The sequence below is a fragment of the Chiroxiphia lanceolata genome, chromosome 12 (assembly GCF_009829145.1).
Source record: "Chiroxiphia lanceolata isolate bChiLan1 chromosome 12, bChiLan1.pri, whole genome shotgun sequence".
Classification (NCBI taxonomy): Eukaryota; Metazoa; Chordata; class Aves; order Passeriformes; family Pipridae; genus Chiroxiphia; species Chiroxiphia lanceolata.
The window spans coordinates 15,163,367-15,180,908 of record NC_045648.1 but is presented as its reverse complement, the minus strand read 5'-3'; the positions used below and the strand labels follow the sequence as shown (position 1 = coordinate 15,180,908).

The following is a 17,542-nucleotide window of genomic DNA, read 5'->3' as shown; positions in this document are numbered from 1 at the left end:
CGTTATGACTCCTTTCAGACTGAAGATGTGGTGACTGGGGTGATGCTTGGCTGCTTCTGAGTCTCTGGTGGGCTGTGTCTGCTGCTTTCCACCTTCTGTGCTCATTAGGTTATTCAATTTTCACAAGTGTTAGGCAGCTGGGGAAGAACCTATTTCTCCATGATTCCTGCGTGCTGGAGGTGGGATGTTCATCTGGAAAGCGAGGAGCCAGAGCTAGAAGCAGACCTAGTCCACAGATGGGTGAATTCTTACTTAACCCTTTAGAAAACTTGCAAAGCATATGCCAGTCTGGTACTGAATGCTGAGGTGTTAAAATATGCCTGGCCAAGAATATTTTAATTTAAACATGGGGTTATGTGAAATACTGTCAATGGATTCTACTTGGTGCACTTTCTATGTATGGCCCTGGTACTGTCTGCTGTGAATAGAATGTCATCAGGATATTTCTTATAGTTTAGTGAGTCTGCTTTGGTTAGTAATGGTTTTCAAGTATCTAAATATTTTCTTGCAGTATGAACCCTGTAAATAAGTTGTAGATGTGCAGTTTGTATTGGTGGTATTTTTATATTCTGTTCCACTGTTTGCCTTTTCAGACTTCTCAGTTCCCTAGCAGTGTTGGGATTTCAGTTTGTCATCCCACAGCCTTCAATTGAACACAGAAAGGTAAGCATTAGAAATATTCAGATCTTGTATACTTAAAGGTAACAGTAGAAAACATTAGAATAAGGTGTGTAAAGCAATGCAATCTGAATAAAGTTCTGGCAATAAGTGCCTTCTGTTTTGGGGGGGGGTGCTTCTTTTTATTTTTATAAATTATACTTGGTTGAAAGAGGCTCATCATGGTTAATTAGCTGAGTAATTGTATGGAGTGTTGTAAGTCACACAGTTACTGAAGCTTTGGAGCATTTTCATCATGTGACACACAAGGGAAAAAGAATCTTGTCAGTGAGAGCAGCACTCAGACATGGAGCAGTTAGAGAACCACCCAGTTGCTCACAGGCAGTTCATTCTCTTACAGAGACAGAAATGTCTGGAACAGAAGCTGGACCCAAACCCCACTCTGTTGCCAGATTTCCACTGGTAGAGATTGGAGCTGGAAGCTGCCGAAGTTTCCTGTTGTGCTCCTGTGAATGGTTCACTCCTTGGTTCACTCCCAGGGCATCTCTAAGGGGGTTTGCAGCCTGCACCTCTCCCTCCCGCTCAGCTCTGCTGACATCTTGGCTGCAGCACCGGGGTGGACATTTTGGAGAGGAGCACAGACCAGCAATGATTATCCTCAGGAGATTTTAAAATCTTACCTCTGAGGGAAGTTTAAATGAATTCAGGTTTTTTATTCTAAACATTAGAAGACTGGTGGCAGAGGCAGATATAATCTTCAAATACTTAGAGTGCTAAAGAGAAGGCTGTTCTTTCTATCTGTGGAGCAGATGAGAAGAAATGGATTTAAACTGAGGCAAGGGAAACTTAGGTTTGATGTTAGAAAAAACTTCTCATGGTAAGGATATAAAGAAGAATAGATCATATTGATGGGATAATATTTAGAATTTCCATGATGGAGGTCTCTGTGAATGTGTTGAACAAATGTTTGTCAGGAATGATGTGCAGGTGTTTGTGATCCTGCCAGAGACCTGAGGTGAGACCCCTTGAATGCTGTTCTTTCTCTTTATGGGCTGTGACCTTATATCAATGTTGTTCTCATTTCTTAGTTGGTATTCAAACACAACCTTATTAAAGGTATCAAATAACCTATTCAAAAACAAGTTTGCTTTTTAATATAGACTTTTAAATAATAATGCAAGGTGCATTTTTTTTTAATAAACTGTACTTTTAAAAGGAGATAAAAGGCAAATTTTCTGGGTTTCCTTTTTTTTTATGCTATCTTTAGGGTTAAACAGTATTTGGGCAATAGCCTCATAGTTATGGACTAGAAACCTGAAGGCATCTGATAGTCATAGTTCCTGAGGAACACAGATGTCCTGTTAACTCCTTTTGCAGCCTTATTGTAAGACAAGTTAAATGAGGTCAGTAGTGATGCAGTCTCAGACTGGCACTGTCCAGTCTGCACAAGCTGTCCAGGGTCTCTGTTCTTAGCTGCTCTACAACACAGTATTCCTGCCTATCTGACATCTCTTCTCTTTTGTCCTGCAGCTGAGATGGTCATGCTGCTGCTCTGCTTTCAGTACTCTGCCTGATTAGACATTCTTTTGTAACACTGACAGTGGAGAGAGATGCTGCAATCCAGCTTCCAAATAGCTTTAGGGGGAATAAATCTACTAACTAAAATAGAGTAACTCAGAGAAACAATTGCTTCATTCTGGGAAGCCCCGGAATTAATTTAGATAAAATCAGATTCTTTGTTTTCAGTTGAATGAGAAATGCCACGGGTCTGGAGTGGGTTCTGTTCTAGTTAAAGGGACTTAGGGGCATGGTAACCACCTTGGAGCCCTGCTTTGTGCTGCAAACAAGAGAGGCACAAGTTTCCTGGTGATGGTCTCATACAGGCTCCGAGGCTGCCTGTCAGTCTCAGCTCTTACACCACCGAGAGGATTCTCTTCCTGCCAAACTGTGTTTAGTCTTGAAGTCTGTATTTGTTAAACTTTTCACAAGCCTTCTGGCACACCTGTCAGCTCCAGACCAGAGGGGCTGTTGGCAGCTCTGAAGGACATGTTTCTAACGGGGTGTGGGTTCCCAGCTTTGTAGCTCTGGAAGTTCTTTCCATTCTTTTCCTGCAGTAACCTGGACACGTGTGTGCTGGCATCCCTAGGCAGCACCTCCTGAGTATTTCTGGGTGGATGTCTCTGCTGTCTGGCAGAGTTCCTTCCATGTGAGAGGAGGCTGGATTTTGCAGAAAGGAAGGGAGAGGAGGAGAGAAGGATTTGATGAACAATATACCATTTTAACAAAATAGTGAATAACAAAAGTGATGTTTGGTAACTGCCATATACACACTCAGAGGGTACAGAATGTGGAAACTAAATAACTAGTGCTGAAGTCTAATGAAACATTAGACCATATCCCAGTGCTTATTGTGTGTTGATTTTGCAGCTAAAAGTTAAGAATGTGTGCATGACTGATGCTTTAACCTGCAGTATTGGAGAATATGGATTATGCCTTGGGCACCCTGCATATGGTTATTTTTCCTCTGAAAGCTATGGACAGGGAAATAAAATCAGAGAATTGGACTCGGGTATTTGGCTGAGTAATTTGTTAAAATATTTCCAAATAGTCTAGATGTTTTTCTTACAGTAAAACTTTTGGGAAAATGAAGTAAAACCCAGGACAATCCCCAAAGCAATTGATGGAAATCCGCTGTAACTCCTACACACCCACAGTTCAGCTGAGATGTTGTTCTTTTAGGACTTGAGTGTGCTTAAAACCATCAGGAAATACTATGTTCTGGGTTGGTTTTTGTTTTGTTTGGTTTGGTTGTTTTTTTTTTAAATCTTGCTAGTTTTTAAGCTTTTGTTTCTTCTTTGTTTAAAGTCACACTAGTTTCAGAGAAGCTTACATAATGTAGATTTTCCAACAAAAATCTATTTTTAGTTTCCTAACTCATACTTGTAGGAGTTTTTTATTTAGCTTCAGTGTATTAGAACTGTTTAAAGTACCATTTGGCTACTCTTGACTTAGTGATATATGTTTAGGAGCTTAACATGAAGAAAGAATTTTATCAAGCAGCATTTTTTTTAATATTTTTTAATTTTAAGAGAAATTGCATCAACAGATTCTGGAAGAGCAGAACTCAGCAGGTTGCTTCCTCAGATGCACACACAAAAATCTGTTTCTGGCATGAGAGCATGGGACTGTTGGCTGGAAGAATGAGCCAAATTACTTCCCTAGCAGGGAAGTGCAGATAGTGGAATTAAAACTTGGGGAGATGACAGAACCAAATGGGAAAGTTGTGGGAAAACATTTGACTGGGCAATGTTTTCTGCTTTTAGACCTTATAATTTTTAAATGACAGTCTTGGAAGCTTGTGTGATATGCAAAGTCAGAATTTACCAATACAGAGTTTCTAGTTTCAGAAATACCTGGCTACCTGATTTTTATATAGAAATAGCTTTTGTGTTTATTTACTTTAAACAATGCTGTCTCTGCTGTCAGAACTGCACAAAAACTGAAAGAGCATCCTTGTATCTTCCTATATCTGAGTTTAGGGTACTACTCTGTTTGTTAATCCCTTCTCTGTAAATGGCACAGGTTTGTACAGTAATTCAAACACATTAAATATGGTATGTTTGTTAGATAGAAATGAAAATTTTTATGCAAAAGACTCTTACGTTTCTTGTTGGAAACAGGGGTTATAGTGTTGGTTAGAAGATTCTTGGAGGTTTTTTTTTCATGATCTAACTTATTTATTCCTCATTCATAGTATAGAATTTGTATTATCAAGTGTACTCCTCTGTAAGGCCAAAATACTTGTCAATAATAGCAAAAAAAGGGAGAAATGTTTTGTGAAACCAAATTACATTTTAAAATGAACCAAGCTCTCTGCAGCTGGTTAAACTGAAATCTTTCTTAATATTTGAATGATTAACTTTCCTTGTCCATCAGTGCTGGACATCTGAACAGCCCTCCTGCTGCTCATGAAACTCTCTGTTCTCCTTCCCTGTGCTTATTGTATTGAGATTTAACCTTGGCTGATGAGTGTCACACTGTGGTGAAGTGACTGTTAAAGTACAAAACATAGCACTCCTTCTCCTAGACAATCACTGAAGTCTGTATTCCCAATTTTACAGGAGTCATTCCTGGGTGGATTTTTGACTAATCATGTGTTGCTGTGTTAAGACAATAAGCTGTAGTTATATCTGTGCTGTGTTCATTTTAGTAAAACTGATAATGTAAATAGTAGCAAAGTCTGTCCAAATGAAATTTCTGGCATAAATATTGCATTGTTTGAACATCTCAGTTATGGTACTAAATGGTAGCTTTGAAGCAATGGACTTGCTTTGAATTTATGCATATCTTTTTTGTCACTCAATTGTAGATGAATATTGACTTCAATGGAGCTACAGTATCTAAAGCTGATTTTCAGTGTCTGGAAGCAGTGTCAGGATTTATTTTTACAAGTTTTTGATTGGGACACTACCCTACTGTTGAAGAATTTTGAGCCTGTTGGGCTCAATCTAATTCCTTTATACTGGCTCTAAATTAAAGAAGAAATAAATCAGGTTTTTTACCTTGCTATCAGACACACAATGTCTCTAGGAAAAGCAACTGTTTATCAAGTGAATGTGACTATACTCCCCACAAAATTTTGGGATTAACATGCTTTAAGATATGTGTTGTTGGGGTTTTTTGTGGTTATTTTTTCCCCTCTCTTATATTGGATTCAAATATGCTTGTTGAAGGGTCACCACTGCTAAGTCAAGAGAAATAAGAAACAGAAGAGGAGCAAAAGCTGAGGGAAAGGAGAGGAGCAGGGGGGAGGAAAAGGTGGCCAAGGTCCCTCCTTTGGTCATGGTGAGCGGCTAGAGCAGTTCAGCTCCTTGTGGGAATGGAGCCTGAGCTGCAGTGCAGTGTAATGGCCAAGCCCCCACATTACTCAAATAGCAGTTCTGTTCATAAAAGGGAATTTCTACAATTAACATCTACTTCAGAGCAGTTTACCCAGCTGTAGTATAATGGGTTTTGGAGAGGGTGACGTTTTCTGGTTTGCCTGGAGGAGTGGGTTGGTATTCTTTTGGTTTCTTTTCAGTATACACACAAGTATTCCTTACCTCTAGAAGGAGCAGCTTTTGAGTTACCTCTCTTTGCCTTTTTCACCTTTCTCTGTTTTCCTTTTTCTCCACCATATAGTAGCAGTGTATTGATTTTACTGGCAGAATACATGAAATTGAGTTATGAATTTATCAGAAGTTCATTTAAACAAATTAGTATGTCCCTGTGGGTTAACTGTGAGGGATCTCTGAACTTTCCCTTTGCTTCAGGACAAGATGATTGATTAAAAATACTTAATTTCCCTGCTTGCCTGCTCCCATGCCCTATAAGGAGAGTTTTAAAATTGCTTTACATTACATTTATTTGCTATAGGATAGGCCTTTTTCCTGGCAGTCATGTACCTTCCTGAAGTTTGTCCTAGGAATGGAACATTTTTATGTGACAAGTAAAATGAATGCTAAGACTTAAAGGGATTCTGACATGTTCTTAGATTAATTGGACTGCTTACTTTGAGGGGCAACAGCAAGGAGACAAGTTTGGTCACGAAATATACCATGGATTTATTTTCATCTTTGTGTCTTTCCATCTTTGCTTTCTTGGACAATCTGGCTGGCCTGCTCCAGTACACTGCACTGCTGCAAAGGGCTTAAAATGGGAGGAATAATTCCTTCTACTGGGCTGTAGGAAGAGAGTGATGGAGATGTAAGTGGGAAGGTAAAGGGAGAGTGTACAAAGAGGGTGATAACTTTGAGTACTGTTTCAAGTGACAAGAATTGGGTTACTAAATCTGACTATGATGTAGTGTTTAGGATTCATATAGGAAATTATGTGTATAAATGAGATCCTACACTTTCATTTATATTGCAATAGTGACAGTGGATGACAGTGTTTCTTCATTTCCATTGTTGTTCTGCCCCATGGTGTACCACACCCCATAAAAGTCACTGTTGTGTTCACTGAAGGGGATGCAGCTGCCCAGTCCATCTGAACACACTATAACAGAGGACGGTGTGGAGCGTGAAGCAAATCTATATCCTTGAAACATTGGAGGAAATTGGAGTTAGACAAAGTAGTTAATATCTAAGCCTGGCTTTTGGCCAAGACATCAGGGCTAAAAGCCTAATAGCTCTCAGGAGTACTGTGGGATCTCCATCACAGCTGGTCCCCACTTTGCTTTTCCCATCCTTGGAAGCAGAAGCCCGTAGGGAAGGCCGGGAAGGCCGTGTTCCTCCTGCAATCCAGGAAGGGTAAAGCTCTGCCCTGAGGTCAGTGGTGACTGAGGTGTGTAATGTGTCAGGACTGGCTGAGCTGGGACTCTCTGACAGACCTACAAGACAGTTCTGGGGTCTGTCCTGCTGGGCTGTGCACACTAAACTGAACTTTCCTAGAGGGGCTCAGTCACCCTGGATCTGCACAGAGCTGCTGCTTCCTGTTCCTGTGCAACAAATGGGTACAGGTGTCACACTTCTTCTCCTTGTAATGTTTTTCTTGTTTATAGGATACCTGCTGTCCATTATGATGGTATTTACATACACAGCAGTTCTACAGAACGACTCCAACTCAAAGGGAGTCCACATTCCTTCCTCTTGCACTTTTCCACTGGGCAGTATATTTACTTGCCTTCAGCACAGCTGCTGGATTTTAACTGTGTAGATATACATGCTGTTCCATTCAAAAACTTTGGTAAAATAGACTTCCTAGCTAATGACGTTCTAATTGCAGTGACCTTCAGGAAACAGGAGAGGTGATTTAGTCCATGACAAGACTTTTTCTTTAAAATTAGCCTTTTAGTGCAACAGAATATTTACAACAGCAACTGAAAGAATTTTCTTCCTATTTCTGCCTACTAATTCCCTGTCCTTGATGTTGTAGATTAAAGTGGTTAGGGAATAAAATTCTTCTTTGTTTGGGGAAAAGAGGCAGGATAGGGAAACATTATTTTATGTGAATACACTCTTTGAAAAATCAAGGCCATTGGTTTTGTTATTTTTAACCTGCTTTATCATGGACCACTGATATTTTTTTTAATTTTTAAATTAAAAAATACTGACTTCTTTAATCTCAGAGCAGGAGTTCTGTGTTTCTCTGGGAAAAAAAAAAAGAAAATATCTTAATTCCATTTGGATTCCAGAGCAGGTGAGCTTACAGGGTCATAGATGAGCTTCTCATCTTCTTTCAGAGCAGTATTGCATTCTGTCTGAGCTGTGGATCAGAGTGATGATAAAGATGAGAAGCTTTTTGGATTCACAGTTGAGTTCTTCTGTTGGGGAATGTTGCCTTCTGTTTTATGACAGCTTGTCCTCTCTGCTGCTGGAGTGATGGGTGGGTGACTCACTGAGAGATCTGGGGGTGTGTTATGTCTGTTACTGAACACATCAAATGTGTATTTCCACCACATGTGGATCCCAAAGAATTTTTCTAAGTGTAGAAATATGATAGAATGGCAACAACTTTGTCACAACTGTAGATGACTGACCTGGAGGAGGCCAAGGGTAGTGCAAGCTGAGTGACTTGGACCACAGGTGATAGTTAATGATGAGGGAATCGTTTAAAAATAAAGAAGCCTAATTTGTGATATAGTGAGGGCCTGATGCTTATCATCTTTACCTTCCTGTAAATGAGAAGCAATCCTACTGTTGATAAGGAGTGGTTGTGTGGAACTGGTAGAAGTGAGGTCAGGAGTGAGCCATCTGTCACTTGAAAACACTTCATGGTCTCACAGAAAAATGGGAAGAAACCTCTCCCTTAAAACACTGGGCTCCCAGAGTGCAATGGAGGTGGTCTTGGTGTGAAAAAAAGTAGCCAGACTTGGGGGAAGCTTCAAGCTTTGCTGGCACAAAAACTGTCCTGACTTTTTCCAGAACTGTTTACTTTCTAGACTATTCAAATAATGTGAAAGTTTCTTCAGATGTGGTCAAAGTTGGTTGAAGGGGCAGTTAAGCTGTCCAGGCATTGTAACTCCCTTCAGTGATTTGTGAATACAAAGGTCTTCTATTTCCAGGCTTTTTAGCCCTTTAATCTTCACAGGCACAGATGTTCAGACAGAGATTTTATACAAAGAACGGAAACCTAAATCGTTTAAGCTGGTAATATTTACACTTACCATGTACTGTAAAATTCAAATGGTTTACTACTTCTCTGATTAAAGGCTTCCAAAATGCACTGAAGGATTAAAATAGCTGAGCACACTAACCAGGCAGATATGTACACATTGTGTCATGATGTTTTGTTTGGCCCCTGCCCCATTTTTCTGCCAGTCTTGAGAGATCCGAGAAGTTATCTGCAACTTTTAGGGGTTTTTTGGTAGATTGTTTTTTATCAAACCACTACAGTTCCACATCTTTCTTACAAAAGACATAAAAAATATGGTTGTTTCAAATGAACATGTATAAAGTGGACTGTAAAGACTTTCTGCTGGGAAATTATCATGGCTTTATAGGTATGGTCTTTATTGGAAATCAGCTGAGCTTATATTGGAAGAACATTCCTTTAAGATGCTTAGATTGGTGAAGGAATTAAACGAGTTCCATAGATGTGTTTACAGCACTGGCAGGGAAATACAATAATGTTACACTTGAACAGGTTCTAAAACTAAACTATCATTTCCCCAGCTCATTGAGAATTTGGCATGCTCTGCTCTCAGCAGCAGTTCAGGTCTCCTTTCTGGGACTCTGCCTGCTTTTGTGTTCACACTCCTGAAATTTTAAGAAGGCAAAGTCCAGCTCTTACTTTGTGACTTGTTCTTTGATCACTTATATAATAATTGAAGGGGGATGAGGAATACTGTGTTCCTCGCATCCCAGACGAGGATATTTAAATAGTAACAATATACTATTTTACTGGTGTCCTGAATCCTCAGTCAGGCTGAGCCTGGCTGTGATAAAAGCTGCCTGCATATCTTTTGTGACAGGCTGCGCCCTAGTGAAACCTTTAATCAGTCAGAACTATAAAATAAAGGAGGTGTGACCCTGGGGTAATGGAATAAATGAGGAGGTCATGTTTTCCAAGTGCCTTGATACCCCGTGAATAATGCTGGGGACAGCTTGGTGTCACAGCGTGGGTTATCCTGGCATGAGAAGGACCATGGAAAAGACAATGAAAAAATGCCTAAAGCCTGAAGGGTGTTGGGGGATATGAACAGAACTGGAGCTCTTTGCTCTGGAGGCACAGGACAGATAGGACAGTAGGAGCTGAAAATAAGAAATTACACACTGGCTTCTGCTAATTCCACTCTGTGTCCGGGACACGGATGGGATTTAACTGAGGGAACACCATTGGTAGTATTTTTCTGAGCAGGTGATAAAATGTTCTTCTGGATACAGTTTCATGCCTTTGGGTGAAAATAATACTGTAAAGCTTTGTGGAACATACATGCATGTCTGTTATATCCCTTTCCGATGTATATTTATGAATATGATGTAATTAATTAGTTCATGAATCCATTTACATTCTGGGCATTTAACCAGAAAAAGAATTACTGGATAACATGTTAGAAATTAAATCTATGAAATATAATATTATTGTATCTAAACTGAAATTGGAAAAAAAAAAAAGACCTGAAATGTCTGATTTGGTTTAGATATCTCCAAGTTTAAAGCTTTCCATTGCCTTGTATCCTTTTTCAGTTTTAAATCTGGATTGCTATAACATGCTTAGTATCTGCAAAATACTTGGTAACATTGGCTGTGGTTATAGCAGCTTAATTATGTAGCTGGCTAAAATGTATATACTGTCACTAAGCATTATAATCATTATTACTGTGAAATTCCATCATTAGTTCACATTTGGAGTACTGTGTGAGGCATTGCACACCCGTGTAAGAATGCAGGAGTGGAAAAGGTGCTGAGAATGAGGAATTCCATACAAAAAGAGACTGGACAGATTAGGACTGCTGAATTCCAGAAAGAGATCCTGGAAGTGGGTTGTGTTAGCAATTGCAAATCAAACATCCTGGTGTGGTGGAGGAGAATACAGAATGATCATTCTTCGTTTATCACCAAGAAAGTAATTTGGGAGACACAACGAAATTGTCAGGCTGCAGGTATAACCAGAGGTAAGAAAACCACCTTTTCAATTTAAAATGCACAATCTTTTGGAAGCCAAGTTTAAAAATACGCTAAAAAGGGTATTAATTGTATTCATGCGGAATAGGTCCGGTGGTGGTTATGAAAAAGAATTGCAATATGGTGTTTGGCTGAAGGAAGCCCTGAAATTATTGATTAGCTGGAAGCAGAGGGTCTGTGGATGTCTCTGAATGTGCCCTGGTTCTTACACTGTTCCCTAAATCTTTGCTTCTTCCACACAGTCAGAAACATAGCACTGTTCTGTACTATACCATAGGTGGGCCTCTGATTCATCCACTTGTCCCCCCTGCTTTTCTGAACAGTTAATTTGTATGTAAGCTGTGGTTTAATGGATGAAGTATCCTACAGTATTTAAAATTAGTGTTAGTCAGGTCAGTAGTGCAGTCTCTGCCATTGTGCTCCTGCACAACAACTTCAGTTTTAAGTATTTGTGGCTTTCAGTTCAAGTGACGTTTCCTCTTCAGGGACATTCTTGCATAGTATGGTTACAACAACTGCTGCTGAAATCCCAGGATGTGGATCTTATTTCTAGATTCTGACAGAGACAGTATTAGAAATCTGCACTGCATTTCTACAGTTAGTGTTCTTTTAATTTTTGCTGCAATTTTTAATTCAGGAATCAGAGTGAGTGCTGAATTACAGGAATTTGAGATAAACTGGTTTTCTATTTAAAATGTCGTCTATGTCCACCTACTGGCAGCGTGTTTAATTCAGTGTGTTTTTGCAAAAAAGCCCCCAACAACCTCTTAGAATAAAACCTGGATGTAATGCAGCTCCTGTGTGGAAAAGTAGCAAAATACAAGAAGACTGGGGGAAAACCAGAAGGGGATGCAGAGCTGATGTGTAAAGGAAGGGGTGACCCTGCAACTACCCTGCTAAAAATCTTGCCTTGATTCAGTTTGCCACTTACTGTTGGAAAGGTGGCAGACTGGAAGATACTTGGGGCATAACAATCATTATAAAGAGTTTTCGACAGCAGGTTAATAGGAGTTAGTGCAGGTGTAGGAATTGCAAGCACTTGCACAACTGGGAGCTTCTCTTACTTTTCTTTGCATTGTTTATTGTACAGCTGCACACAGTGAAATGTGTTGCTTCCACTTACAAATCTTGTCCTGCCAAATAACTGAAATGTATACAGGGAAGAAAAAAAAGGGGGGAAACTAAGGGGGAAAATAAATTGAGTTTGTAGAGCAAAATGTTTGGTTGTTGATTAATTTGCAGTAGATAGAAATCTTTTTGATGGTGCATTTATAGTTAGAATGAATATTAATAGGTCACCTAGAGAAGGGATTGGTCATGAATTATGGGAAAGTAGATTAAATGGGTTAGTTATCTCTCCCTTTTTACAGGCTGTGTGATTCTATTAAAGAAATTAGTTAACTTGGCAAGAGGACTTCAGTTTGTGTTTCACTTGTTCCCCAGTGCAGGCTCAAACTCTTCCCTTCAGAAAGTGTGCTTGTAATGGGTAGTTTTTAAAGCAAGAGGAAGAGGGACTTAGTGTCAGGAGTCTCTGAATATGTGGTGTTTCTGAAATGTTCTGAAAGACTTGAGCTGTCTCCTGTAGCTACCTGGAATTTCTTGGCTGTATCGTAGGGCTGAGTTGGAATTTGTTACTGGCTACAGAGTAACTTGGAAATCCCAGGACCAAAGGAAGGGAAGTGGCCTGTGAGTCCTGTGGAAGGGCTTTGCCTGGCAGAGCTTTGGGATTGGCCTCGGTGCTGCCAGGATCTCCTCAGGCAATCTGTTCCCCTGCTTTGTTGGCCTTTCTGCTGAAATAGTTTTCCTTAGTGGCTAATTTAGGTCACCTTTGGTAAACTTTGAGTCCACTGTTGTGTGTTGACCACAGGCAAGAACAGTTTGCTGCAAAGAGAAAAGGACCAGCTCCTTGTATTTATTTATGTTACCTGTTTGGAAGACTCATTATTGCCCCCTCTGTTTTCCATTCCTAAATCCGAGCAGCTTCAATTTATTCGGTCTTTCATAGTAGATTTGCTGTGTAGATTATACCATTAATCAGGTCATGTCCTCTAAAGATTCATCTGTAGCCCACATCTTAAAGTAAGAAAACAGGGACCTTCATTAAAAATAAAAGTGCATAACCTGATTTGCTACCAAAAATTCCCATCTCAGAATTTTGTCATCTTGTAGCTAAGTAGTACTGATGAGTTTGTACATCAGTACAAGACATTATAATATTACTTTTTTATTAGTTTTATTGTTATGTTCTTACATAATTAGCTAGATTAAACCTTTTTGTACCGTGTCTAGACCTCTTTTACTGTGAAGATTAAGGGATGTGAGATTACTTTAGATTGCCTTCAGTCATATAAAGTATCATTTTATCTGAACCAATTCTTGCTGCAGTGAAGTTTGGCAGCCAGAAAGTTCTCTCTGCAGCAAGTTGACACTTGTCACTGTTATATCACTTTCTGTTTCTGTAGAATGACATATTTCTTATGTTAGTGGTAACTTGAGTTATCTTACAGACTAATGGTTTTTAGTTGTTCCCTGCAGGAGTGTCTTTGGCATTTAAAAAAAATCCAGGTGTACTGAACCATTATAGAAATGATTAAGAAGTAGTCTAAACAAGTGAAACATCATTTGTTTGATTACAAAGGACTGCTGGTTTTATAATAAATAAATTTTGCTTCAGAGTGGGTTCAGACCAGATAGTGTTCCTGTGTGTAGCTGTTCCCATTTTGTATCTGAGGGAGAACCACATTAATGTGCAGTGTAAGTATGAGCAGTGAATATTTACTGTAAAAAATCACAAACTGAAGAATAGCTTGTTTAGTTGGTCAGACTGTAAGCCAGCGGTGTTCTGTTACTGGATATAAGAGCAAATGTAACAGCCAGAAATCAAGACCTTGTTGCATGTTATTCATAATTTTGACATTGTGCAGTATTAGGTTGTACAGGCTATTGGATTATAAAGGTTGATGCCAAATGGGGTACCCACAGGAAAAAAAGACATATTAAATACAGAGACATCTGCTCCTGTTTTCAAATTACATGGGAGAAATGGGTAACATATCACACTGATGCAGATGCTTTTTGTTATTCAGAAGTTATAATTAAATGCAGTTTCTTCTGTGGTTGGTGATGAAAGTGTGAGAGCAGCCTCAGAGCGGGGCAGTGTTTCAGATTATGCAGACCACAACTGCCTGTTACACATCAGCACCACAAACCCTGGGCTGGCTTGGCTCCTTGGATTGTAACGCTCAGGCCAACCCGTGTTTGCAAACCACATTCCCCCCCAGCCTGCTGTGTTCCCAGCCACGGGATGAGGAATGGGAGCTCCCTGCCCTAGGTGAGATGAGGAATGGGAGCTCCCTGCCACAGGTGGGATGAGGAATGGGAGCTCCCTGCCCTAGGTGGGATGAGGAATGGGAGCTCCCTGCCACAGGTGGGATGAGGGAGGAATGGGAGCTCCCTGCCATAGGTGGGATGAGGGCCCTGCCCTAGGTGAGATGAGGAATGGGAGCTCCCTGCCCTAGGTGGGATGAGGGAGGAATGGGAGCTCCCTGCCACAGGTGGGATGAGGGAGGAATAGGAGCTCCCTGCCATAGGTGGGATGAGGAATGGGAGCTCCCTGCCATAGGTGGAATGAGGGAGGAATAGGAGCTCCCTGCCATAGGTGGGATGAGGAATGGGAGCTCCCTGCTACAGGTGGGATGAGGGAGGAATGGGAGCTCCCTGCCCTAGGTGGGGTGCAGCTCAGTTACCGACCTCACGTGGGATCCGTGATTGGAGGCAAAGTGTGTAGATGTTAATCTTTTGCTATTATACAATTATTGCTGGAAGTTACATGCTTAGGTTCTCATCCTTTGAAGGGGGCAGAAGTGACAGACAGACAGACAAAGCTCATTTTGAGGTAGCTATACACTGGAATAGCTCTGGAGAGGTATGGCAAGCATTTGTTTGTGGACGGTGCCTTCTTTTTGTCTCCCAAATGAATTGATATGTGTGTGTGCTTGTTGGTACAAAGGTTGCTCAGAATATAAATAAACTATTTAAAGGATGCTCATTTTAAAAGGATGTTCTGCATAATAATAATTGTGAGAAGCAGACATTGGAAACCTGCTTTGAAAACTTGTGATTCAGCCAGTTGGTCAAGGGAAGCAAATGAAAATATATCTAATTTCTGTGTGACAAAGGTGAGTTCTTTGCCCAGTGCAAACTCTGAGAAATCCTGACTATATCTAGCTCCAAGAATGGGTAAACTTTGGGCCACAAATCCACAGGGAGATGGGAATGGGTAGTTGTAACTTCTTAGCTGCGCTGGTACCTTTCCAACCACAAGGTCAGGATGTTGAAATATTTGGCCACAACTTGAAGGGTTAACTCTCCTCGTGGTAACAGACCCTGTCTTTCCTAATCCTCCCCAGCTTCCTTCACAAGAGAACCCCTCTCTTCGAGATTCATTCTTTCACTTTCCTTGTGCTGCTGAATGGATTAAGTGGCACTGAACACCAGAGACCAACAATTTGTTCTGTCTTTTATTGCATTTGGTGGGAGTTTCTGTGAATGTAGGATTTGGTGGGTCATCTTGAACAGCTCTTTCTCTTGAAGTGATAATATGGAGACCGGGGGAAAAGTGGTACTGTGAGAGTTAATATAGGAGCATTTTTGGTTGGTTGGAAATCAGCCTGTCCTCTTACATTATTGCTTTCATAAAAAGTTCCACATTAGATGGGAGTTCCTGAAATAGTATTGCAAGCATTAGCAATCTCCATTGTTGGAGGCATCAGAGTGGGAGAGAGCAGCCAGTGTCTGTTGACCCTATTTCATCACCAAAACCAACCTTATTTCCTGCTTTTGCTGTTATGACAACAGTTTTCAATCTCCACGTTTCTAAGCTTTGCATCACGCAATGCTTTCCATTGCCGAGAACTAAAGAAAAACTATTTCTATCCAGATAGTCAAAAAAAATGACCCGCCAAAACTTTTTGTCTGAATGGTTGATGGTTGTAGGAAACCTCCTCCTATACTGGCAGGACAGGCCATCCTCTGGCAGGCTGGGAATGAGAGATGCTGCTTCCTATGTCATTCCACTTAGGACTGTAGAGTGAATGGCTGGACCAAGGGTATTAGTGCTCTCCTCGTGTTACAGCGTGAATTCTAATTCCTAAATCCATGTGTTGTGTCTGCAGGTTCCCCAGAGGATAGAAGAGCAAGGAGATGCGTCTGAGGACAGCAGTGCAGGAATCCCAGGCATGTGGGGCAACTGGGGCCCCTGGTCTGCCTGCTCCCGGAGCTGCAGTGGAGGTGTGATGGAGCAGACCCGGCCCTGCCTCCCCGCCTATTACCGGGAGCGGGAGCGGGAGCGGGGGTACCGGCGCCCGGGGCGGCAATTCCCGGCCTCGGACAGGACTCACCACAGCTCCCACCACGAGGACTCGCTCTCTGCCTATCCCGGCCACGTCATTTCTGCCATCCGCACATCCGTGCCGCTCCACAGGAACGAGGAGCAGCTTTGGGCTGGGCTTCGTGCCCCTGCCCCTGCCCGGAACAGCAGCCACGGGGGCAGGGGCACACCGAGGGGAAGCCGGCACTCCCAGAGCCAGCAGCACTCCCAGAGCCAGCAGCACTCCCAGATCCAGCAGCACTCCCAGATCCAGCAGCATTCCCAGATCCAGCAGCATTCCCAGATCCAGCAGCATTCCCAGAACCAGCGGCACAGCGCCCAGGCGGAAAAGAGGTGCGTGTCTGTGCACACACGGCATTCCCAGTGGGAGTGATGTTTTTTCAGAATGACATGGCAGATTAGAGTTGATATTATTTAATAGTTACAGTAAAGTTATTAAAGATTGAGACTGATTTTTGCAGCATTTACCATCTGCTGTGGAAGGCTGTCCTCCCTCATGACTATATGATGATAGATATATATATATATGACTATAGATATGATAATACCCAAGGACACATGTAATTCTTCTATAATTGTACTAAGCAGATTACATCATTCCCCTTTATCTTATTCCCCTTTTGTGTTATGATTTATTGAGAGATTTTTCCTTTTTCTGCCACATTCTCATTTGACATTTCCATCTTCACCATAATAATAAAAATCAGAGCAAATAACAGCTTTATAATTGTATTCTTAACTTCCACAGCCAGTCTGATTTTAGTTGATTGAAAAAAAGATTAACCTTTTTTTCATAAAGGATGACCAACTGTCTGTTCACTTTTTTCCTACTCAAAACTCTAGGTTTGTTTTGGATTTTTCCAAAGAATTTCTATTTATTACTTTTTTTTTAATTTTCTCTTTTTTTGCTTTTTTTCTTTCTACCACCTCTTTTAGCAAAATTTCCTGTTTGAAGAAAGAAACAAAATTATTTAATACAACAGAATATTTTAAACACTGTATATGTTTATATTCATTTTGTAATAACAGTTGCTCAGTCTTTAAGGCTGAGTGGAACTGTGCTGTTGCAAGCAATTCCAATGAATTCTCCCATTTCTGAGGAAACACTTTTTTATCTTCTTAGATACCAATCTGTCAGAGTTTTTTAATGTACGTATGGAAGGAAAATAGATGTGTTTCCAGTTTGGAAGCTGAGCAGAACAGGCATGGAGATCCCCTGGGATGGAGTGCTCCTGAAATGTCTCTATTCTGTCTGTCTTTCCTCTGAATGTGTATTCCAGCAGTTCTCTGGTTCTTTCCCTCTCAGCTCTCTTCTGGGAGACGCAAGAAGAGAAGTTTTTTGGGGTAGTTAACAAAAAATCCAACCCAAGCCAAACAAAAAGCACCAAAAAGCCATAACCAAAGAAACCTTCCTTCATATCATCTATTT

General features: G+C 40.8%; 1 protein-coding gene across 1 annotated transcript in view; it reads left to right on the top strand.

Annotated features, from left to right (window-relative positions):
- Positions 1 to 17,542, top strand: part of LOC116792956 (thrombospondin type-1 domain-containing protein 4-like) — a 74,819-nt gene that overhangs the window by 23,280 nt on the left and 33,997 nt on the right. The window contains exons 3-4 of the mRNA XM_032700462.1: positions 594 to 663; positions 15,899 to 16,446. Coding sequence (XP_032556353.1) covers positions 594 to 663; positions 15,899 to 16,446 — 618 coding nt within the window. The remainder of the gene's footprint in view (positions 1 to 593; positions 664 to 15,898; positions 16,447 to 17,542) is intronic.